The sequence below is a fragment of the Fusarium coffeatum genome (assembly GCF_003316985.1).
Source record: "Fusarium coffeatum strain FIESC_28 chromosome Unknown BRIP53273_contig_147, whole genome shotgun sequence".
Classification (NCBI taxonomy): Eukaryota; Fungi; Ascomycota; class Sordariomycetes; order Hypocreales; family Nectriaceae; genus Fusarium; species Fusarium coffeatum.
Genome location: NW_022157940.1, coordinates 56,711 through 79,896, shown reverse-complemented (window position 1 = coordinate 79,896; position 23,186 = coordinate 56,711). Strand labels below are relative to the sequence as shown.

The 23,186-nt window shown below is 48.6% G+C and overlaps 8 protein-coding genes across 8 annotated transcripts; 6 read left to right on the top strand and 2 right to left on the bottom strand.

Annotated features, from left to right (window-relative positions):
• Positions 1-760: 760 nt before the first annotated feature.
• FIESC28_06882 (uncharacterized protein) lies at positions 761-4,248 on the top strand (the record flags this gene model as incomplete). Its single annotated transcript, XM_031161024.1, has 3 exons — positions 761-964; positions 1,015-1,214; positions 1,269-4,248. 3 exons carry the CDS (start codon positions 761-763, stop codon positions 4,246-4,248), a joined length of 3,384 nt encoding a protein of 1,127 aa, XP_031014934.1.
• Positions 4,249-4,752: 504 nt separating this feature from the next.
• Positions 4,753-5,753, bottom strand: FIESC28_06881 (uncharacterized protein; the record flags this gene model as incomplete). The annotated part of the gene is made up of 2 exons (XM_031161023.1): positions 4,753-5,086; positions 5,137-5,753. 2 exons carry the CDS (start codon positions 5,751-5,753, stop codon positions 4,753-4,755), a joined length of 951 nt encoding a protein of 316 aa, XP_031014933.1.
• A 1,546-nt stretch (positions 5,754-7,299) lies between these two features.
• On the top strand, positions 7,300-8,658 carry FIESC28_06880 (uncharacterized protein; the record flags this gene model as incomplete). The annotated part of the gene is made up of 3 exons (XM_031161022.1): positions 7,300-7,364; positions 7,423-7,603; positions 7,654-8,658. The coding sequence occupies 3 exons, from the start codon at positions 7,300-7,302 to the stop codon at positions 8,656-8,658; spliced, it is 1,251 nt and encodes a 416-aa protein (XP_031014932.1).
• Positions 8,659-9,733: 1,075 nt separating this feature from the next.
• FIESC28_06879 (uncharacterized protein) lies at positions 9,734-12,214 on the top strand (the record flags this gene model as incomplete). Its single annotated transcript, XM_031161021.1, has 4 exons — positions 9,734-10,194; positions 10,249-10,875; positions 10,929-11,442; positions 11,492-12,214. 4 exons carry the CDS (start codon positions 9,734-9,736, stop codon positions 12,212-12,214), a joined length of 2,325 nt encoding a protein of 774 aa, XP_031014931.1.
• Positions 12,215-12,950: 736 nt separating this feature from the next.
• On the top strand, positions 12,951-14,320 carry FIESC28_06878 (uncharacterized protein; the record flags this gene model as incomplete). The annotated part of the gene is made up of 8 exons (XM_031161020.1): positions 12,951-12,968; positions 13,035-13,089; positions 13,235-13,241; positions 13,291-13,332; positions 13,386-13,452; positions 13,506-13,546; positions 13,595-14,236; positions 14,290-14,320. 8 exons carry the CDS (start codon positions 12,951-12,953, stop codon positions 14,318-14,320), a joined length of 903 nt encoding a protein of 300 aa, XP_031014930.1.
• A 1,836-nt stretch (positions 14,321-16,156) lies between these two features.
• FIESC28_06877 (uncharacterized protein) lies at positions 16,157-18,252 on the top strand (the record flags this gene model as incomplete). Its single annotated transcript, XM_031161019.1, has 2 exons — positions 16,157-17,800; positions 17,854-18,252. The coding sequence occupies 2 exons, from the start codon at positions 16,157-16,159 to the stop codon at positions 18,250-18,252; spliced, it is 2,043 nt and encodes a 680-aa protein (XP_031014929.1).
• Positions 18,253-19,389: 1,137 nt separating this feature from the next.
• Positions 19,390-20,207, top strand: FIESC28_06876 (uncharacterized protein; the record flags this gene model as incomplete). Its single annotated transcript, XM_031161018.1, has 3 exons — positions 19,390-19,890; positions 19,946-20,124; positions 20,177-20,207. The coding sequence occupies 3 exons, from the start codon at positions 19,390-19,392 to the stop codon at positions 20,205-20,207; spliced, it is 711 nt and encodes a 236-aa protein (XP_031014928.1).
• Positions 20,208-20,506: 299 nt separating this feature from the next.
• On the bottom strand, positions 20,507-22,917 carry FIESC28_06875 (uncharacterized protein; the record flags this gene model as incomplete). The annotated part of the gene is made up of 2 exons (XM_031161017.1): positions 20,507-21,748; positions 21,799-22,917. 2 exons carry the CDS (start codon positions 22,915-22,917, stop codon positions 20,507-20,509), a joined length of 2,361 nt encoding a protein of 786 aa, XP_031014927.1.
• Between the last annotated feature and the right edge of the window lie 269 nt (positions 22,918-23,186).

The following is a 23,186-nucleotide window of genomic DNA, read 5'->3' as shown; positions in this document are numbered from 1 at the left end:
CCGACAAGTCCCGTACGGTCAGTGTGATGGATGGATACTGATAGCAACACACCATCGGTTAGGCTGAATGTCTGCTGTAATTAGAGGCTCAACATTCATTCTGCAGGGATTGGTAGGGCAACATGAGAACAGGAAAGGTGCAGGGAGTGTGTGGGGAAAACGCCAACCTAATTGGAACTCTAAGCAAACTAAACTGTGGCGCATCTGAACCGTACCAACGCCAAGAAACCCCGAGCATGGTATCGACTCAGGTTCCGCTCCGAGCTTGAGACCATGAGCAAAACAGATAGAGAGAGCAGACGAGTTCTTAAGAGTTATGACGGTTCAAATTCGAGACGTCAAAAGTATATATGACCTCCTTCCCCCGCACCCCGCCAAGTCGTTCTTTCCTTCAAGTTAGAGTTATCAATCAATCACCAATCGCTGATACTGATACTGATACTGTAGTATTGGGCTTTCCACTTCCACTACCTTTACCATACCTACAACATCATCACACTTGCTGAGCAATTGTCTTGTTTCTTTTAACTGGTCGCATTGTATCGACTAGATACTCAGTACCCATGACATTGAAGTAGCTTATGGACTTTCTTGTACATCTATCCCCCTAAACTGTCATATACCATTCATACATTCATTCAACACACTCAGACAGCGACTCTTCACATCCATACCAAGCATAAGGGCCACAAACAACGGTTTCGGTCTTATTCTTCCGCCCATCTCTCCTCTCCGGTCGTCACTTTCCAATTGACCGACCATGGCGGCCGAGTATCCCAAGCACCCGTTCCTCCTCACTGTCGAGGAGACAGCGCAAGCTCTCGGTACCAGCATCGACAAGGGTCTTACAAGCCAACAAGTCGCTGAAGCCCAGCAAAAATACCCAAAGAATGAGCTCGACGTCGGCGGCACTGTACCCTGGTACAGTATCCTGACCAAGCAATTGCTCAATGCCATGATTATTGTAAGTTCTTTCCTCCGGCCGGTTCAATTGGTCATACTAATTCACAATAGGTTCTCGCATTTGCCATGGCCCTCAGTTTCGGTATCAAAGACTACATCGAAGGTGGTGTGCTTGTCTTTGTTATTGTTCTCAATGTTACAATTGGTTTCTGGCAAGAGTATCGTGCCGAGAAGCGCATGGATGCTCTTAGAGCCCTTTCATCACCCAGTGCCATGGTTCTTCGCGACGGCAAGACCCAAGTCATTTCCAAGTAAGTCCTCACAATCTGAAGCATCCGACATCACAAAGCTAACCACTTGAACAGCCCCGAAGTCGTTCCCGGTGACATCGTTCTTCTCAAGATGGGCGACACTGTCCCCGCCGATCTCCGTCTCTTTGAAGCCATGAACCTTGCCTGCGAGGAGGGTCAACTCACTGGCGAATCGATCCCCGTCGAAAAGATCACCGATAACAATATTACTGCTCCTGGCACTGAGAAGCTTGTCGAGTCCGAAGATGAGATCGGTATTGGTGACCGTGTCAACATGGCCTATGCCACCACCGTTGTCCGAAAGGGTCGTGGTCGTGGTATTGTCACTTCTACTGGTATGCTCACTGAAGTCGGCAAGATTGCTGCTTCTACTTCTAAGAAGACACGCAAGGCTGGACGCTCAATGAACTATAAGAAGTATGGAAAGAAGCAGCCCTTTGTCGGTGCTAGCAAGCGAACCTGGGATGTTATTGGCAAGTTTTTGGGTCTGACTGAGGGAACACCTCTGCAGCGAAAGCTCTCAGCTCTCGCCTACGTTCTCTTTGGCTGTGCCATTATCCTCGCTATCGTTGTGTTTGCTGTCAACAAGTTCGACATGAAGAACGAGGTCATCATTTATGCCACTTCTTTAGGTATCGCCATTATTCCCGAGTCCCTGGTCGCTGTCTTGACTATCACCATGGTCGTTGCCGTCACTGTCATGCGAAAGGCCAATGTCGTTGTTCGTGATCTTTCAGCCCTCGAAGCTCTTGGAGGAGTCACCAACATTTGCTCCGACAAGACTGGCACCCTTACCGAAGGTGCAATGGTTGTTCGCAAAGCCTGGATTCCCTCTTCTCACATCTACACTGTCCGCGACTCTCAGAACCCCAACGACCCCACCAAGGGCAGGGTCACATACTCCAAGCAGAATGACTCTGAGCCCGAAGAGCCTCCAGCACCCCGTGATTATGATCGCGAGCGAAGTGCCGCCGTGCTCAAGTTTGATGTTCCCGACGAGAAGTTGAACCAGAACAACAACACTCCCGCCAAGCAGCCCGAGCCTGAGGTTGAGTGCGAAATGACCGACGAGCTCAACGCATTCTTGCTCTCCTCTGCCCTTTGCAACTTGGCTACGGTTCGCTACGATGACGAAGAAGAGAAATGGCAGGTTACTGGCGAGCCCACTGAGGTTGCTCTCCAAGTTTTCGCCCACCGCTTCAACTCTGGTAAGAAGACACTCGAGGGTCAGAACTGGAAGCAGATCGCCGAGTTCCCCTTCGATAGCTCCATCAAGCGCATGTCTGTCATCTACGATGCCCCTGAGGGCGCTAGCGGCTCTATTATCGAGACTGAGAACTCCATGGTCTTCACAAAGGGTGCCGTCGAGCGTGTTCTGGATCTTTGCGACTATGTTGGCAGTGGAGCTGATCAGCAGCCTATGACTGATGAGCTCAAGGAGAATGTCCTCAACCAGATGAACAGCCTTGCTTCTCAAGGTCAGCGTGTTCTCGCTATCGCTTACCGCCCCTGGGATGGTCGCTTTACTTCTAAGCAAGCCTCTTCACCCGCTGAGGATGAGAAGCTTCGAACTGAGGTCGAAAAGGGCCTCATTCTTCTCGGTCTCGCTGGTATCTACGATCCTCCTCGCCGCGAAACCAAGCCGTCTATCGCTGAGTGTTCCAATGCTGGTATTCGCGTTCATATGCTTACCGGTGATCATCCTGAAACTGCCAAAGCCATTGCTAAGGAAGTCGGTATTATTCCCAAGAACCTCGGTATCTTGCCCGATCATGTTGCCAAATCCATTGTCCAGAAGGCCACTGACTTTGACCGAATGACCGATGAGGAAATTGATGCTCTTGAGGAACTTCCTCTGGTCATTGCTCGATGTGCTCCGGACACCAAGACTCGCATGATTGATGCCCTTCGTCGACGTGGCGCCTTCATGGCCATGACTGGTGACGGTGTCAACGATGCTCCCTCTCTATCTCGCGCTGATGTCGGTATTGCTATGGGTTCTGGCTCTGATGTTGCCAAGTCAGCTTCCAAGATCGTGCTCACTGATGACAAGTTCAACTCTATCGTCGCTGCCATTCGCGAAGGTCGTCGCATGTTTGACAACATTCAGAAATTTGTCCTCCATCTTTTAACTTCCAACGTCGGTGAAGTTATCCTCCTAGTCTGCGGCCTTGCCTTTGTCGACGACACAGGCTTCTCAGTTTTCCCTGTTTCGCCTTTGCAAATCATCTGGATCAACATGGCTACTTCTTCATTCCCTGCCTTCGGACTTGGTCGTGAACAGGGTGCTCAGGATATCATGCGCAAGCCTCCGCAGGATAAGAAGCGTGGTGTCTTTACCAACCAGATCATTGTTGATATGATCGTCTACGGTATCATCATGGGCGCTTGCACTATGTGCACTTTCGTTATTATTATCTACGGCGCCAATGGTGGAAACTTGGGCGAGGAGTGTAACCAGCGATACTCTGAGGCCTGCATCCCTGTGTTCAAGGCTCGCGCTGCTACCTTTGCTGAACTGACTTGGCTTATTCTCATTTCGGCTTGGGAGTTCAAGAGTCTGCGTCGCTCGGTTTTCCGCCTCAACCCTGACGATGACAGCCGCTTCCCTGTCTTCAAGGACATCTACGCCAACCGCTTCCTCTTCTGGTCTGTTATCATCGGCGGTCTTTCTGTGTTCCCTGTGGTCTACATTCCCGTCCTCAACCACAAGTTCTTCAAGCACACTGGTATCACTTGGGAGTGGGCGCTGTCTGTCGGCTTCACCATCGTGTTTGTTGCTGGTATTGAGCTTTGGAAGTTGACTAAGCGACATTTCCACCTTCTTGAGGACGCTCCTGTTCGACGTGGTGTTTGGGGCCAGGGTGGTGAAGACGGTGGCCGACTCGGTCGAACCATGTCTTTCTCCAGCTTCAAGACCTGGGCCTCCTTTTCTCGAAAGGACACTGGAGAGTCTCTCGGCAAGCGAGATACTTCTCGGGGACCATCTGAACGACATATTGTGCCTCAAGGCCTTGCGGCCACCGAGGCTTAATCTTATGGATTACATATTTATGAAGATAATACCAGGGGTTAGTTGCAAAATTAATGATAGAGGAGGATGTTTAGATGATTTTTATCTCGGAGAAGGTTTTTGATGAGTGGAAGCATTTTGACGAATTTTCATACACCACTGCAGTATTGGATGTTGATATCACTTGTGCTTTTCAGTTACATTTTTGGCCCTCATGAAGGGTATAGATATCCTGCCACCCAGCATAAAAATAGTGGGTGCGAAATACATTCTGTTCTTTTCTAAAAACTTTTAATGTAAAGTCGAATGAAATTGTCCAAGAGCTCGGTTACTCGACACTCAGTCAAAGGGAGTGGCATTGTGAACTCGTTTATACTGTGATATGTATATAACAAAACAATAACCCAACAGTGATGCACCTGTATATGCAGCATTGATTCTAAACCACGGTTTGACATCCCAAACACCGTTGAGAACTTGGATCAACCCCACAGCATGCTTCCATCGGTCCATTCATAAAAGGCTTTACATCGCCGTATTCAGAATAACAGCAAGTATCAACGACAAGGTCCCGACACTAGGTAGGTTGAATTTCGCCTGAGATGCACTGTTCTCACCAGTAGTGTTGAGTCCGAGATACTGGGCGCCTATAGTCGTCAGAGAGCCACGATTGGACAGAAAAGCGGCGTTGGGACCGACGCTGGATATATCAGATCGGAACGCGCCAAAGTAAGTGTATCGACCAATGAACTTTGACTCGTCAAACCACTTAAGAGTCTGCTCGAAGAACTCGTCTGTAGGCTTGGGATCTTGATGGGCGTAGGCATATTCTGTAACCCAAATCGAAGTGTTGGGCCATCTGTATGGTTCGTTAGCGACGATTGAAGGGTTGTATGGTATAGTACATACTCAGCAAGACGTTCACCGATGTGAGATGCCAAACCCTCAAAGTTGTCGTACCAGTGCACAGGAAGAAAGTCCCATGTACAATTCCTCCTGGGACCACCTTGACTCTTTATCTCGGTACAGTTTCCGAGAAACTGTCTCAACCAGGGCATACCATCCCACCCACCTGTACAAGCAGGAAGTCCCAATTTTATGCCCATCTTGCCCAGGGGTTCAAAATTGGCGACCCAGGCTTCAGCAGCGACTTTGGGCTCGAGGTTGCTCCCTCCAACATCGTTTCCAGCATCCGGTTCATTGAACCCAAGGACATGAGTGATATTGATTCCGTCGTTGATAAGACCTTTGACATTCTTGAGGAAGGTGGTATCGCTCGAGTCAGATCCGACACCCCACATCATGGGCACGAATTCGAACTGATCTTGGGGAATGTTTTTGTATAGATCTGTAGGCTGGTCTTCATAGTTGTAGTACCATGTGATGTCGCTGCCATTCTGGACCCATATCTTGTCATCCTGGGGTTCCTTCTTGTTGTGGACGAAGCAAAGTCCTCTCTTGGGATCGCGGGTAGCGTAAGCTGAACTGGCTAGTAGAAGAGCCAGGAGATGCTTGGACAGAGTCATGATGTGTAAGTATGCAACTTCGGGATCTGAGAAATGTACGAGGTCTTAACGATGAGAAGAGAAAAATTATCAAGGTCTTAGGGCTGAGTGTACAACGAGTAGCTCTGGGTAATTTCCTGGTTGTTGCTAAAGAGTGATGTCTGCTCGGTCAGTCTTTTCTGTTGTCTACTCTGATGGTCGCTAGAGCAGGGGATGGGACTCCAATGGTGATCTAAGTCAGCTTGTATAGAGAAGGTAGTAAGGATCGTGTATCTGACTTGAGAGACCTCAAGTGGTATGACTTGCTGTGTAAAAGAGAGTGGTGAATGTATGAACCTACAGAGTCATCGCAAGATCAGTCGAGTTCAGGCGTAAAGGAGGCGATGGCACAGACATATTAGAAACCCCGAACCTTCCGTTTTCTTACAGATTCTTCACAGACGCAATATTTCAGTCAGCTTGGCTTGAAGAAATGGCTTGTGGCAAATCGCCGAAAATGGATATGGTATGAAGCTATTCGACCCGTTGGTTCTCTTATCGCCGGATGAGGAAAACGGTTTGTCTGACCAAGGGTCTAGACATACGGACGCTAGGGACAGCCGAGAAGTCCTCCTGAAGATCCAATAGTTATTATTGGCTCATGCTTGTGATCCAGGAACAAGTGTTACGCTTGTGTAGGATGATTCGCGTGATCGATCTCAAGCCATGTGGTAGATCTATAAGCACAATAGACACCGTACCAGGTCGGTGGAACCTTGTCTTCAATAATCCAATGATGTTCAGAATGACTTCAACCTAGGACAATATTGAGGCTAATAACACTTGCTATTTTGTATGGCCATGTTCAAGTGTTGGTTGAGTAGATGCTGTTTTTCGATGAGACTGTAGGGTAATCAGAAAGCTAAGAAAATGTGAAATAAATGTGTAGATCTTATTGACGAACTGACAAAACTTGGTGAGAATACAATACTTCGAGCTAACTTTTTATTGCATTCCAATCACCAAGCCTATGTTTAGACGACATGAGTTTACTCAATCTATGCGCGTACGATATTGGAAGCACTGTGGAAACGGGAAGTAGACGTGATGTTCAAATGCAATAACGCCGAATTTCGATGAGATAATTGATTTAATGGTCGTTCATGTATAAAGATTCAAACATCTCTGGACTTGATCACAAAACGGTAATTGCTACTAGTTCTATTAAAGATAGCTCGAGAGTTGTTTGCTTGCCGTCGCCGCCCAACTGGAATGCCATCGTTTATCGATATCAAAAGTGTTATGTCAGCAATTGCGGCCCCGCAAGATAGATAATCACCCCGGAACCTCGGGAAGTGGCTATTCTTGTGGCTACCTCGGCTCAACCCCACGCGTTTTGATGCGCCATTCCAAGTACCGCTACAGCTTCCGTTGGAGTTTGAACCCCAGACCCCTCTCATGATGAACTTCGCCTCGGCATCTTTTTCTCCTATTTAGACCCAATCGCTCTGTTATATCAACCTTACCATCCGACCTGAAAGACATCTCTCTTCAATCCGTCTCGTTTACACATACACACACATACACAATGGCTGCTGAACGTATTGGTTCCATCGTCAAGCACTTGGCCCCTGGGTCAGCGCTTAACAGCATGTTAGTTGCCACTCTTCATGACCGGGGCAACGTAAACAAACTAACAGCGATACAATAGTCAAGCCAAAAATCCCGACGATATTGTTATCACTCTCGCCGTGCGAACGCCGCTCACCAAGGCCAGGAAGGGTGGTTTCAAGGACACCACTCTTGAATATATGGTTTATGCTCTTCTGAAGGAAGTCCGAGAACGATCGAACCTTGACCCTGCCCTGGTTGAGGATATTTGCCTCGGAAACGTGAGTCGCGATTCTTGTTATGAATCAAGCGCTTGCTAACATTATCTCAGGTCTCTGACGCTAAGGCCGCCTACAAGGTCCGCGCTTCTGCCCTCGCCGCTGGTTTCCCCAACACCACTGGTGCCTCGTCTATCAACCGCTTCTGCTCTTCTGGCCTCAAGGCCACCGCTGATATCGCCCACTCCATCTCCAATGGCTCTATCGAGATCGGTATCGCCATGGGCGCCGAACAGATGACCATCGGTGGCGACGCGCTCGATAAGCCTTTCGACGAGGCTGTTACATCAAAAAGCCAGGAGGCATTCGACTGCATGCAGCCCATGGGCTGGACAAGCGAAAACGTTAGCAAGGACTTTGGTGTTACCCGTGAGATGATGGATAAGTTCGCTGCCGGAAGCTTCCAGAAGGCCGAGGCTGCGCAAAAGGCTGGCTGGTTCGCAGATGAGATTGCGCCCATCACCACCAAGATCAAGGGCCCTGACGGCCAGGAGAAGGAGGTCACTCTCACTCAAGATGAGGGCATCCGACCAGGCACCACTGCTGAGAGCCTCTCCAAGATTCGAGCTGCTTTCCCTCAATGGGGTGGAGCTACAACTGGTGGTAACGCCAGTCAGCTCACCGATGGAGCTGCCGCTGTCTTGTTGATGAAGCGATCTACTGCCATCAAGTTGGGTCAACCTATCATGGCCAAGTACGTTGGATCTACTGTTGCTGGTCTTGCACCTCGCATTATGGGTATCGGCCCCAGCGTTGCCATCCCCAAGCTCCTCGCCCAGCACAACATCTCCTTGAACGATATTGATATTGTTGAGGTCAACGAGGCCTTTGCTTCCATGGCCGTTTACTGCCAGGATAAGCTTGGCCTTACATCAGAAAAGCTCAACCCTCGTGGAGGAGCCATCGCCTTGGGTCACCCTCTGGGCGCTACTGGCGCCAGACAGATTGTTACAGGTCTGTCTGAGTGCAGACGGCAAAAGAAGAAGATGCTCTTGACAAGCATGTGCATTGGCACAGGCCAGGGCATGGCTGGTCTGTTCGTGAACGAGCAGGTATAGGACGGTCGAAGCGAATCTAGTTATTAATTATGTAACAAAAGCAGATCTCGATGTGATCTACGAGTCGGTTGGAGATGCGATTTCTTGACGAGCGAGATTACTGAATTCAAGCATAAAGTTTTGTTCTTTTTTCAGCCATTTATCATGCATAACGAATGACACTAAATATGCATATCCGTGAAGCCAAATAATTCCAAGAACTCTTTCAATTGTGTTATTGTCTCACCGACGTGTCAGCCAAGGAAAAATTGCAGATGATCATGAACTTTCGAGATGGAAGCTCAATATTACGGCCAGTGTCGGGTTCCAGATGGGCAGCCATAAGCCTTTAGGCCGGCGGGGGCTTCTAGGCCTTCTCGCTACAGTCAGTTGCAGGGGTCGCTGAACAACACGAGGTTGGCTATTCGCTCACATTCCCCGAGGCGGCGGGAGTCACCTGGAGGCTACTGCTCTGATGTCACTGGAAAGTCCCCGTAAATGGTAAAAGTTGGACAACCTACAGCCATTGCGTGGGTGGCATTTGCGCGGTTAAAGCGCTATGATTGGGCTAAAACCTGCGACTGGATCTGAGATTTGGGGGTTACCAGGATGAGAAACTGCCTGATGATTGCACACAAGAAGTCAAGGGACCTGACCGATTGACGGCATGGGATGGATGGGATGACCCTTGGAATGGGTTTAGTTGCTTGTACTGTACTCCTCCTACCTTGGGTATCTTTAGCGAGACATGAATTTTTGATCTCTTGACTTTTTCCTTTTTCCTTTTGTCTTTCCCTACCTACCTATGCATTGATTCATGATTCTTTGACAGTCAGTTGTACGCAGAGTCCGTTCCTTCTACTCCATGCATTACTCGTCATCGCCAGTCGCGTACTTGTCGAACTCCAAGCCGGCATCTTTTTGCCGACGATCGTCGACCATCTATCTTCTGCGCCGATACAAGCAGGAAACCCTCGTGAAACAAGCTTAAATATAGATCTGTGGAAGTCGTTCCATTCTAACAGTATCTATCCTAAACCACCAGAATTAAGTCGATTCTTCAAAAGACATTACGACTTAGTCGGTATTCGCTATCATGACGAACCGACCTTCTCATAGTCGTACCAATTCGTCCACGGACCATCGTCCTGCGCAACCAAGTGCCCTTCGTCAAGCTGCATCGCCGCCAGCTTCGCCTGGACAAGGAGCCACCATAAACGAGATATTCGCCAACGAATCGACGCCGCTGATCGATGGAGATAACCAGCGCCCGAACCAACGTCGAGGGAGCGTCCATCCCGCGCATCCCGGTGTCTGCAGTCATGGTACTTTCAGTCCACGACCTATGAGCCCGACATTGACGATGAGAAGCACCGACGAGGATGGCAGCGAGACCGCGGGGTCGGGAACACACATTCCTGTCCTGGATAACGCTATCACAACGATCGTGGGCCATGAGGATTGGAAGAAGTGGTTGAAAAAGAGAATGCGAACAAAGACCATGGGCCACAGCAGTATGCTGGCAGAACAAGCAGGTTTCGAGGACACAGCTTTCATGTAGGAGCTCATTACGTCCAATGGCCGGTAAATCGCCTGCTAACTTGCCAACAGGTATCTCGCGTACTATGTCCCATGTTTGAATTGGATGCGCCAGTACAAGGTTTCTTACCTTCGAGGCGATCTTATCGCAGCTATTACTATGGCCTCGTTCTATCTACCGATGGCCCTGTCACTCGCTGCGAACCTCGCTCACGTCCCTCCGATTCACGGCCTCTACGCTTTCGTCTTTAACCCTTTCATCTACGCTTTGCTCGGATCTTGCCCACAGATGGTTGTCGGTCCCGAAGCCGCAGGTTCTCTTCTTGTCGGCACCGTTGTCAAGCAGAACGTTGGCTCTGGAGAGGACGAAGATAATGATTTGCTCCATGCGCAGATCTGCGGTATTGTAGCAGGTATGGCGGGTGCAATGGTTGTCATTGCCGGTCTTGCGCGATTGGGTTTCATGGACAGCGTTCTCAGCAGGCCTTTCCTGCGCGGTTTCATCAGTGCTATCGGTTTCGTCATTGCCGTTGACCAGCTGATTCCTGAGTTAGGACTCGCTGAGTTGGCTGACAAGGCGGGCGTTAGCCATGGTAGCCCAGTAGAAAAGATCAGGTTCATCCTTGGCAATGTCGACAAAGCGCACGGCTTAACATTCGCCATTGCTGGAATTAGCTTTCTTGTCATCATGATTTGCCGGTAAGTGGCGCTTTCGTGGCTTTATTTCTACCCAACGTTGACTGAGCGTTTAGTGAACTCAAAAACCGGCTCCAGCCCCGATACCCCGGTGTCGCGTACGTCCCTGATCGATTTGTTGTCGTTGTCGTGTCTGCAATTCTCTGCTGGCAATTGGACTGGGACAGCCAAGGCGTTGAGATTCTCGGACCAGTCAAGGCCGCCAACGGTCAGCTCCTTGCTTTCCAATGGCCTTTCAAGCTGCAGCACATGCCGCATATTCGAAGTGCCATGTCGACCTCCTTCCTAATCGCACTTCTCGGATTTTTCGAGTCTTCTGTAGCCGCCAAAAGTTTGGGTTCAAGTGAGACCATTCAGGGTATCCAGTTGAGCGCAAACCGAGAGATGATTGCTCTGGGCATTGCTAATATGGTTGGTGGTTGCTTCATGAGTCTGCCAGCGTTTGGTGGATATGGCCGAAGCAAGGTGAATAAGAGCACCGGTGGCAAGAGTCCTGCCAGTTCAATGTTCCTGAGTATCATCTCCTTGCTCTCGATTTTCTTCCTTCTTCCATACTTTTATTACCTACCAGTAAGTCAAAGATGAGTCTGGTACGATCCTACGAGCTAACAATTTGAAGAAACCCGTACTGTCATCGATGATTTCTGTCGTGGCTTACTCGCTAATAGAAGAAGCGCCCCACGACATCAGCTTCTTCCTGAAAATCCGCGGCTGGACTGAGCTGGGTCTCATGGCTGTCATTTTCTTTGCGACCATGTTCTACTCGCTCACACTTGGCATGGCATTCGGCGTTGGAATCTCGATGCTCATGGTCATCAAGCATAGTACGCGACCAAGAATTCAGATTTTAGGCCGAATCCCTGGAACAAACCGATTTGAGAATGCCGAAGGCGATAAGGCAAGCCTGGAGTTTGTCGAAGGATGTCTTATCGTCAAGATTCCAGAGCCTTTGACCTTTGCCAACACGGGAGAACTCAAATCTCGACTCCGCCGGCTGGAACTTTATGGCACGTCAAAGGCACACCCTGCCCTGCCACGACTCCGTAATGCTGACATGAACCGCAACGTCATCTTCGACATTCATGGCGTGACATCCATGGACGGTTCAGGTACCCAGGTTTTGACAGAGATTGTTCGCAACTACACTGATCGAGGAGTGCGTGTCTACTTCTCCCGATGCCCAGTACGCAAGGATCACCCTGTCTGGCGCTTGATGTCAAGCAGCGGCATTGTGGAGATGGCCGGTGAGAGACACTTTGTTAACGACGTTGAGGAGGCACTGCGCTTGACTGAGTACGAAGAGAGTGTCACTGGAGAATCCAGCAGACATCGTGAGCTCTAGAGCGACAGAGGATCTAAAAGAAGGGACCAGGGCGTTAGAATATTTACGATGCATAGTTTTGGAGTGTTGCAGATTGCGCAGAGGAGATACCACTTTCTTTGACGTTGTAGAAGCATGGGTTTAAACGAGCATTAGAACCTGCATGAGTAACGCAAACACGCTTACGAATACATATACATACACACATATACTGGACTAGGTGTTTTCCAGGACCCAAATACAGATTGCAAACGTGATGAACGAGGGAAGAACAACTAGGACGATCATGAAGCACTAATACCAAGAGTCGATACCTAAAGGGCTGAGGCACTTGGTGTCTTCCATCCTTGACGGCATGAGTAAGTTTTAGATATGAAGGGACTACATGGGGCAGTCGGAGGATCGTCAGCCGAGGATGCATCGCGATCTTACTTTTGAGCTCCCATTGCCGATGATCAATTGGGTGCAAGCCGAGGTGCCACAGACACAACCTTGTGTAGTACCATGGGAGAGTATAAGACTAAGCCCTCGCCTTTGTTCTTTGTCTTGGTGGCTTACCTTGACCGTGCATGTTGCAATGGTCTTCTATCCACGACTCTTTGGTCTCACATTGTCACAAAAATAACCTACTTCAATTTATTCTTATTTCATACATCGGTTTGAACAAAACCTAAGCTTCAGTGATCTATGCCCTAGCTATAACAAAATGGAAGGAAGCGTACAATACCAGTCATAAAGGATTGTACCATATGCCAATATGGACCCCATTGAGTTTGTGAGTCTCTTGAAGCTCCCAAGCTCATAATCTCGTTGTCGCATGAAGCTGATCACTGTACAACAGGACCCTCTTGTAGTCGGTAATGTAGACGATGACAATGATTCCATCGTCAGTAGTGGTAGGTTAGTAAAACTATTGGTCTTCTTCTCAAGCATCACTTATTCGGATTGCCAGTTTGCGCGATTCTACAGCCTCTATAACATCTAGCATCCTTGAGTATAGAAATATAAATGGTCGACTCTTTCAGCAATCTAATACTACAGAGTATTGGTCAGTTTTGTTACGTTCTCAGCCAGTGAAAGGCTAACTCGCATTCCAGGGCACCTACAGACGAGCATTTCCAGGAAGGACAAAACTTACTGTAATTACCTTCGACCCTAAAGAAGGCAATACTCTAACTACTGATACAATAAGGCACCACGCTACTCTTCTTCTTCTAGGCAATAGACTGCACCTGTCACCCATTGGAGAGAAACCTCGGGTATGTGAACGATGAAAGCCAGGCCACGAAAGAGATGCAGCTGACTAGGTTAGAAAATCCTCGACATCGGTACTGGCACTGGGATATGGGCTATGTATGCTCGATAACCCTCTACCGATATAAAACGTTCTAACAGTATTAGCGATATGGCTGATGAGTATTCTTCTGCCAAAGTAATTGGCACTGATATCTTGGCTGTTCAACCCACCTTCGTACCACCAAACTGTATCTTCCAGATCAACGATGCCCAACTCGACTGGACTTTTGAACCGGATTCTTTCGACTTTATCCATCTCCGATATCTCTACGGTGCCATCGATGACTGGAGAAAGCTTTTTCGTCACGCCTACACCCACGTGCTACCAGGGGGCTGGGTCGAGAGCCTCGATATCGACATCGAAACACGCAGCGAGAACCCCAAGGTACAAAACGACACAAATCACATCTTTTATAAATGGTACCAACTATTCTTCGAATGCTGGCGTAAGACTGGTCGAACATTTGAGATCGCGCGCGATGGACGTCAGGAAGAATACATGCGAGAAGCAGGTTTTGCTGATCTGGTATCTAAATCGTGGAAAGTGCCCATTGGAGGTTGGCCACAGGATGAAAAGCTGAAGCAAATTGGGTTCTATAACGGTGCTTTCATTGATCAATCGCTTGATGGCTTTGCTATCTTTCCGGTTGGTGAGATATTGGGGTGGTCGGTTGATGAAGTTACGGCTCTGGTTGCTCAGATGAGAAAGGCATTGAGAGAACCTAGAGCGATGCCTTATTTTATTGTGTATGTTTATGTATATGTTTGACTTGTCTGGAGTTTTGCTAATTGAGATACAGGCATATGGTCTGTGGTCGAAAGCCATCGTAAATGGCCATAAGGTATTCAAATTATTCGTCTCTTATGCTCTCGGCGGTGCAATCATCTCATGCCCACTATTACTTTGAGCCAAGAATAGATCATTAATACTGAGTTTCATTCTTCGGGGAGTTGATCATATGGAATTTCCACACCATCGATAGTGTCTCCATCGAGACGCCATGACCAAGACCAGGGCCCATTCAACGTCCCCACGATAGTAGGTGATACGAACCCTTTCTCGAGAAACACCATCGTCAACTCTAAGTCTTTACCAAGGTATACTGCAGAAGAGTGTTGCAGCAGGACCGTCAGCTCGGAATCACCGAAGTCTCTATTTGCAGCAATGGTTGATGTTTCTGCATACCCCACGCTCGGTAATCCTTGGCAAATTGGGTCACTTCGAATCACGATCCTACAGCAGTCTATGTCTTATGACCTATACCAATCATTGCTGTGGTAATGTGGCTGCCTTAGGGGAAACGTCATGGTCAGCTGTGATAAACCGGGCTGTTGGCTTGGCGTTGGAATATCGCCTGAAAGGACAGAACAGGGTTCGACTAAACGATACAAACTACACAGCAATAGTAAGGTCGCTGCAGGTTAGAATGAGTGGCTGACTGAAACAATTGACACTCGTACAGTATTATTGAAGGAATATTGTAAGTGGACCGAGACCCAACAGCGCAAATTAAGCTTGTTCCGACACCTTTGGGACTAAATTAGACCGAGGTTCAAACTCGGAACGATCCATTTATTAAAACTCTAGTAGTCAGGTAACGTTGAAAATGCATAGTATAGTTTTATGGTACGTTGTAGCCAAAGTAAAAGTCCCTGCCACGATATAAACCAACCTCTGAATAAGAGATTGGCAACCATGTAAAGAGTTGACCATGTCTCACAAGTTGACACTATTAATGACGTTTCTTCAGGCCAGCAGAACTCTTATCTCAAGCGATGCCAAGTGACGTACCATGCTGTGACATTCTGTGCTTGGCTGAAGCTTTTCTCTGAGTTGAATGCCAAGGGAACAAACCCCGGTTGCCGTGTTATCCACTGATGTGAAGTCTGCCAAGAAAAGAGGCAACTGAGGCCCTTGTATATGGCGCATCGCATCCCTTTAGAAGGTGCATGTACATACTGTACGTTACAGTATCCGCAAAAGCGGGAATAAACGTTTGGCTCGAACGAAGGTTAATTTTAACTTGGGTGGGTTGTCTATAGATTATGCTTAAACTACTTAACCTCAATCATTGATATACGATTGAACAACTTCAAGTATCTACTTTACCCTCAAGTTTTCACAAGTGATTAATTATTAGACATTATATAACATCAAAGATAAGAAATAGATCCTCCCAACTTCATTCATTCTCAGAGAAACAAATAACTTCTCAACTGCAGGGCCCCTAAACGCCAAGTCTCCGGTCATCTTGGCAGCGGAGTTCCCTGGATCTGCACAGTTTAGTTTTTCTCTTGTCATACGAAGCCAATGGAGAAAGCCAAGTTGATCTTATCCTCAAACTCCCCGTTTCCGAGAGGTCCATCCCAGCTATCTGCTACTGTGCAGCAAGTGAACCGGAGGGGGTCCCGATCCTGTTTCTCGTTCCCTGGAAAGACACCCAAGTCTTGGCTCATCATCCCAGATGTTGGCTCGTTTTTGCAATAAAAGGACGAGTTTCCACCTACATAGAAAATAAATCGAACTTTCCTTTTCCTCGGTTGTCTTTCGCCTCTTTCTGGAAGGGGGCTCTTGTTGTAGATCTTGATTCATTCTTCTTGACCACGACAACTCGACACTTATCACATATATTACTAAAACAAAACAACTCTATCGGGCTCTTCATTATGGGAGCCCCTCCCTTCCTCAAAAAGGTTGGCCAGTGGTTATCCCCTCCACCTGCAAAATCCGAAGATGGCCGTGATCAATGGGGCACAAGAGCGTCCTTCTTGCTCGCAGCCATGGGTGGTTGCGCCGGTATGGGAAACCTAATTCGATACCCTTCTCAAGTGTACAACAACAACGGTCTTCAGTGGTTTATTCCCTATCTGATGTGTGTCTTCCTTATCGCCATTCCGGCTCTTATTCTCGAAGTCAGCATTGGTCAAGCCTACCGCGGAGGCTCGGTCGTCGCTTTCAACAACATCCACCACCGTCTCAAGGGTCTGGGCTTCAGTTTACTATATATCGGTTTCATCGTCAGTCCTTATTTTGTCGTTAATCTGTCCTGGATCATGATTTATTTCCGAAACTCCTTCCAGAGCCCCTTGCCGTGGGATGGACGTGCCGAGGATTACTACTATCAAGACGTGGTCCAGAATGTCGATGCGATTCCTGGTAACAAAACTTCCAGCGGCGTTCAGGATTATGTCCAGTATCCCGGTACCGCTCTTATCGGAGAAACTGTAGGCTGGACCGCCTTCATTTGGTTCCTTGTTTGGATTTCCATCTTCCGAGGTATTGGACAGACCGGCCGTGTTGTCTACTTCACTATGGGCTTGCCCGTTGTCCTAACTATCATCCTTGTCGGACGGTCTGTCTCCCTTCCTAACGCCGGCCGTGGCGTTAAGCTATACTTTGGTGAGTGGAATGGTGATAAGCTGGCTTCTGGTGAGATCTGGCAGACAGCAGCAGGTCAAGTTTTCTTCTCGACTGGTGTTGGCTTCGGTTATTTCAGCTCTTATGCATCTTACAACCAGAAGCACGCCAACGCTGTCATGGACTCTTGTCTTATTGTTGGCAGCAATGTTCTCTTTGAGGGCTTTGCTGCCTTCGCCGCCTTTGGTGTTGTTGGATATCTGGACATGATGCCTGTCCCCGGAGAGCGAATCGGTTCTTTCACTATCGGTTTCTTGACATTGCCTACAGCCATCACACAACTTCCTGGATCCTCGTTCTGGGCTTTTGCTCTATTCTTCACACTGGTGGTTCTTGGATACAGTTCTGCTTTCGCCATGGTCGACGCTGTTGTCACTCTTGTCATGGATACCAAGCCCAGAATACGCCGCGAATGGGTAGTCACAGCTCTTGTTATCCTCTCGTTCCTCATTTCATTGCCATACTGCACTCAGTTCGGTTACGCTCTCCTCACTGGCGTCGACCGCTGGATCAACGATGTCGCCCTAGTGTTTGTCGTCTTTGGTGAATGCGCCTTCTCCACGACCTTCTACCGCTGGAGAGATGTTGCTGGCCAAGTCGGAAAGCCTGCTTTCTTTATCTGGAACTTTGGATACTTCGGTGGAATGGTTCTTGGTGTCGCTGTTGCCCACGCTGTTCAAGCTGAGGCTGGTGCTGGAGTTGGTTTTGGCATCTTCATTATTTGCTCTATCGTATCTTGTGTCATTGGCAAGACGCCTGACGATATTCCTCCTGCTCTTAGCTTTGGCGAAGACCGGGGATTTATCCGTCGATCTATCGGCAAGAGCTCCGTTCTCTCCAAGCTCTTTGGCAGCGTCTTCTTCAGGCGCTTCTGGTATATGACCTTCTACTCTGTAAGTCTCTCCTCTCAACCTCAACGCTCACAATCACTAACTGGAGGCAACAGGGTCAGCAGCTTCGAAGAGATCTCAACGTTATTGTTGCCACTGGAAAGAACTGGAGCATTCCTGCCTTCTGGCCTATCCTCCTGCGATTCATCTCGGCGCCTGTCCTCGCCATCATCTACGGTTTCTCTTACCCCGCCTTTTACCAGCTCCGTGATGACCCTCTTCATATTCTCGGTTTTGGCCTTGCTCATATTTGCCTGGTCCTTATTGGACTTGGAGTTCTTGTGCCGCGCTGGTATAACACCATCATTCCTCCCGATCGACGCGAGGAGGGTAAGCTTCCCTACGCACCCAATGTGCTGTTGGATGGTGAGGAGCCTAGAAGAACCGAGTCTATGGAGACTGCTGAAGGACTGGAGGATTCCGAAGGTGGTGAAAGCCAGGAGAAGAAGCAATAAATTGAGCACTAGAGTGTGTTGGGTATTGATGGAGTGAATGAACATAAAAGAAGAGTGACACTCACACAAGAACCTATTTTATAGCTTTGAATATATATGTCAACAACTCCTGTTCAGCGGATCGCTTTGCCATTGTTCTACATACATTAAAAGGCAGAATGATGCAAGATAACTAGACTATACAGCGCCGAGGAGATAAATTTTCGACAGCGTAGTCAGCATGACGTTAATCCCTGCTGCCCCTGGGACATGTGCTGAGCGTCAAGAGGCATACAAAAATATGAGTTACGAAAATGGGAAGTAAGCTAGTCACTTCGTTTCAAACTCCAACATAGACGTCACCTCCACAACAATGTCTAAGACATAGGGGCCTTTCAGGAAAGCCTGTGGTAATGTTCGGTAGTTGTGTATCGTGCCGGAGTCTCCGCGCTACATCTAAGCTTAAATTGGTCAAACCTCCGTTCTTGTTGTATCTGTACAACAGTATCCAATCCCAGATACCCTATTAAAAGCGGCAGTTGCATGATCCACTCGGTCGAGGTGAATGAGTTAGTACAACGCCAGATCCAGACCCAAATCTAATTGAAACTGTCCACTGTATACAGAATCTCATAACGTAAGGGGCATGGCCAAGCATGATCGTCAACGGTCGATCGCCCGGGTTATCGCGCTGCGAGAAGCCGGCGAGCCAATCAGAAGCTCGATGCGGCGAGTTCAAGGTCACGGAAGCATTCCGCGAGTTCTCGAATAGAGAAGAGCTGAAGAAGATCTAATACGAATATCAAGCGCAGAAACAAGGTTTTGTCCTATTTACGAGAAACATTGCAGTTCAGCTGAACGGTAGAGACACGATGTGCACATTCGACAAAGGACTTTCCTAAAACGGAGGTCCAGACCGGGACTGTATGAGGTGGCATGATAGCTTTTCCCAGAGGAGGTGTTACACGAAGATGATCAAGTTGAGACTGGCCAGTCTCTGTTCAAGACCTGAAGATCATAGACTAAGTAAGCTCACTTAAAGAGACAGAGGAGAAATACTATATAAACGATCAAGAACCTCGTGTCGTTCTCATTCAGTACTCAAGTCATCACAGAACAAGACACTCGAGTAAACCACATCCTATAGCAACCGCCACAATGCGCTTCACTACTCTTTCTATCCTCGTCCTATCATCTCTCTCCCTCGCTGCACCCAACGAGCCTTGCTACGGCCCTAATGGCATCGCAGGCGTTTGTATCACCGACGCTGCCTGCAAGACTGCCGGCGGTACCTCCATCTCCGGCGCCTGTCCCGCCGACGCTGCCAACATCAAATGCTGCTCCAAGCCAAAGTGCTCTTCTGGAAACTGTCGCTGGCAGTCTGACTGCACTGGTACTTCAGTAAGCAACCAATGCCCCGGCCCAGCGCAGATGAAGTGCTGTTCTTCTGCTGCTACTGGCTTCGGAGGGTATTCTGCGCCCAAGATCCCAGCTGTTGGAGCCTGTAAGGCTGTTTCTGTCAATGCAGCCAAGAAGGTCGTTGCTGCTTTTCCCGGAAGGATTAGAGAAATCGGATGCAAAAGGGACTGCTCTTGTCCTGGCAGCTCGGACCATTGCTGTGGCCTTGCAACCGACTTCATGTGCTCTGATGGAGGTGGTGTAAGTTCTTTCACCCACTAGCACAACTATTCCCATGATACTGACAATACGACAGTCTGCTACACTCTCCGGAAAGGAAATCGCTGAGTGGTGCATGAAAAACCGCAGTGCTCTCAACCTCAAGTACGTCATCTGGGGACAGAAGATCTGGACTACCTCCGTCGACAAGACGGAGAAGAAATGGGAGAACTGGCGAACCATGGAACAGCGCGATGGCTTGACCCAGAATCATTGGTAAGTGTCCGTCTGGTCTATAGAATCAATCTTGAAGCTGACAATCATGCAGGGATCACGTCCATGTCTCTTACAATGGCTAGAAGTACAGACTTCTAAGATGGTGTGCAGGCTCGTGGACATTTGCATATCTAAATCTTGCTGTAGCCAGAACGACAGAGGCGCCACGCAGTGTGGTGATATGGCCAAAATCTAGTCTGCCTGGTTCTATTCAATATCGTATAGTTTAAACTTCTCTTCAACTTTTAATGGTCGTCTTGTGGTATCTCGTCTAATCTCGCTCCCAAAGAAAAACCACTGGTAGCTATAAATACTGTAACCCAACTCCGAGGTCAAACCTGTCAACCATCCATCCAAACGCCAGAGATGCAATCCTGTAATGCTATTCTCCAAATGCTCCACTCACGATCTCGCCTTCATCTGGCGTCACAGCCAGCTCAAGCAATTCGTGTGCTGCTTCAACAGTCTCTCCATCAATCCCAGCTTCCATCACAAGATCTTCTTCTGCGAATGTGAGCCTTCCCAGGGCAATAAGATACCTCTGACTTCCACCGTGCGCTAGAGACAGCTTCTGGCCAATTTCTGCAATATTGGCAGTATCAGGGCCGGTTACCAAAGAATGAATCAAGAAAACGCAGTTAGAAATGATCTGGTACAGGCTCACCGAGTACGAAGCCGCCTCCGATCCTAAATGCACGTCTTGCGTCTCAGAATCTGGCGGTAAAACGTTTGGAGGAATCGGCAGGTCATACAACTCGTCTATAGACGCGCTGAGGCAGGCCACGAGACGAGGAAGTGCAAGATTATGAGATGCAAGCTCTGCCGCACCAAAAGGATAGCGAGAGAATGCCATCAGGGTCCGCAAGGAAGCCAAGTATAAAGTTGCCTTCTGCTTGCGAGTCTTCACAGAAGCATGGTAGTCTGTAAGTTTGTTTGAAACGTGATTGATAACATGGCTGGCAACGAGACCATCACTCTGCTCTGTAATGGGGCCAAGTGAATCCGGGAGTGAGCATGTAGTCAATAGCTCGAGCATAGCCAAGATATCAGGAAGTTCTTGTTTGGGACTCAGAAGCTTGTAAACCAGATCAGGGGAGATGCAGCTCCAAAACATCGTTGCCTGGGACTTGACTTCATCCCCGGTCACGCCAAGTGCGGTAGAGCAAGCGAGCGAGCACGTATAGAAGACCGAGAGAATATCCACAATATTGATGTGCCGCTTCATGGACTGGAACTCAGCATTTTTCAGCTGCTCGTCGCCTTCAGGAACGCGATTTTGCCATTCAGCAAGAGTGCACATTGTTGCTTGCGCTGGCGCTGCTAAGTTGGGGATTACGAAAGGTGCAACTTCAGACGCATGGAGCGAGAATGTGAAGGATATCAAAGAAAGGACATACTTAATAGGCTCCCATAATTGATCCGCTTGGCATCGGGTCCAGATACCACTCATCAGGTTCGCAAAATCCACAAGCAGCTGCATTGGTCGATTTGGATCTCCCATCAGGGGTATTTTTTGGAACACGATCGCGGAAAAGGAGGTTTCCGGGTCATCAGGGAAATAAAAGCGAGACAGGACGTCGAAGGTTGGCCGCTGCGTTCCATGATCAAGTACGAGCTTCAAGAACTAATACTCTGTCAGTACCGCATTCACAAAATCTGTACGTATCGACAAACCTCAAAAGGTACAGCAGGGGGTGGCGCAACGACAATCGGAGCTTGATGAGCTGCAGACTCCGGTTTGCCATTGCTACTAGCAAAACTGTCCGTATGAGTCTCCAATGGCATCACAGGGCTATCGACGGCGGGTCGTTTCCTCTTGCCTTTACTTGGCGTTCTCTCGCCAACATGCAACGCTATCGAGCCAGAATTTCTGCTTCGTCCTTGTCCTTTGCTTGGACTCAGGACAATGTCCATATCATCGAATCCGTCAGCTACCCATGTCTTGGCGGCTTTCTTGGGAGTCGTTAGACCTCCAGAAGCGTTTACAGCAGGCTCTTTTCGGCGAACACGGTCGTTCACTTCCCTCATGTCTCGCTGGAGAAACTGCAGCTCTGTATCGGCATTCTGCTGAGCGGCAACAGCTGCCTCAGCGATACGTTCTTGCTTAGCTAGCTGCTCGGCATTGATCTTATTCAAGCGGGCAACCTCTGCTGCATGCTCCTCGTTGGATTTGACAAAATTGGACCGAACAATGGAAGCCTCCCCCAGAGCTGCCTTAAGTTGGTCCTCGAGAACTACAACTCGCTGTTGGAGAGCCGATAAGATATCGCCAGGACGTGTTTGGGATTGGCTAGGGGCGGCATGCCGGTTCTGGGGAAGAGGGGGCCGAGCAAACTGACTTGGCTGAGCGCGGGCGAAATGGGAACTCTGGGTTTGGAACTGTTGAGAAGTGTACATGGGCTGATTAGGTGGCGCAGGATTGATGTTTTGCTGAATAGGCTGCCCTATAGGACGTCGCTTCGAGGGGTCAACCACTGGGTTCCATTGTGGATTTGGAGGCGGGATCGATCGTCGCGAATCTAGGTAATAGGCCTGAGATGCTTCGTTCCGTGGCAGATTGTTGTCTATAACGGGTCTCCCTATAGGGATGCCAGCGTCATTTGTTACCTCGGTCGTATCAAGGTCATCTTCATCGTCAATCCAGCCACCGAACTCTGGGGACACGGCTCGTTGTTGCGTAGCTGATCTCGAGGCTTGAGCCTGTGTGAATTGAATGGCATGGTTTTCGAGTTCTTGGAGAGCATTGTCAGGGATATCGTCGAAACCGTCATCTGAGAACTCGTCGAGATCCATCTTGCATGGTTATTCCTAGGGAACAGGAAAGCTCCATCGAAAAAAGGCGGGGTTTAATATTATTGTCGAAACATCTCAACCATTATCATCATGAATCGCGGTATGCTGTAATGGTGGAGGAAAGACTTGAGAAACGCGTCGCGCAGTCACGTGTCTGACGTTCAGCATAAAGTGTGGCTTGTGGCTTGGACATTCTTCAGGCAGTTGCCGCGCAGCCTTTTGCGGAGTTCCAATACCATATCTGTACTTGGATCTCTAGCATGTGAAGG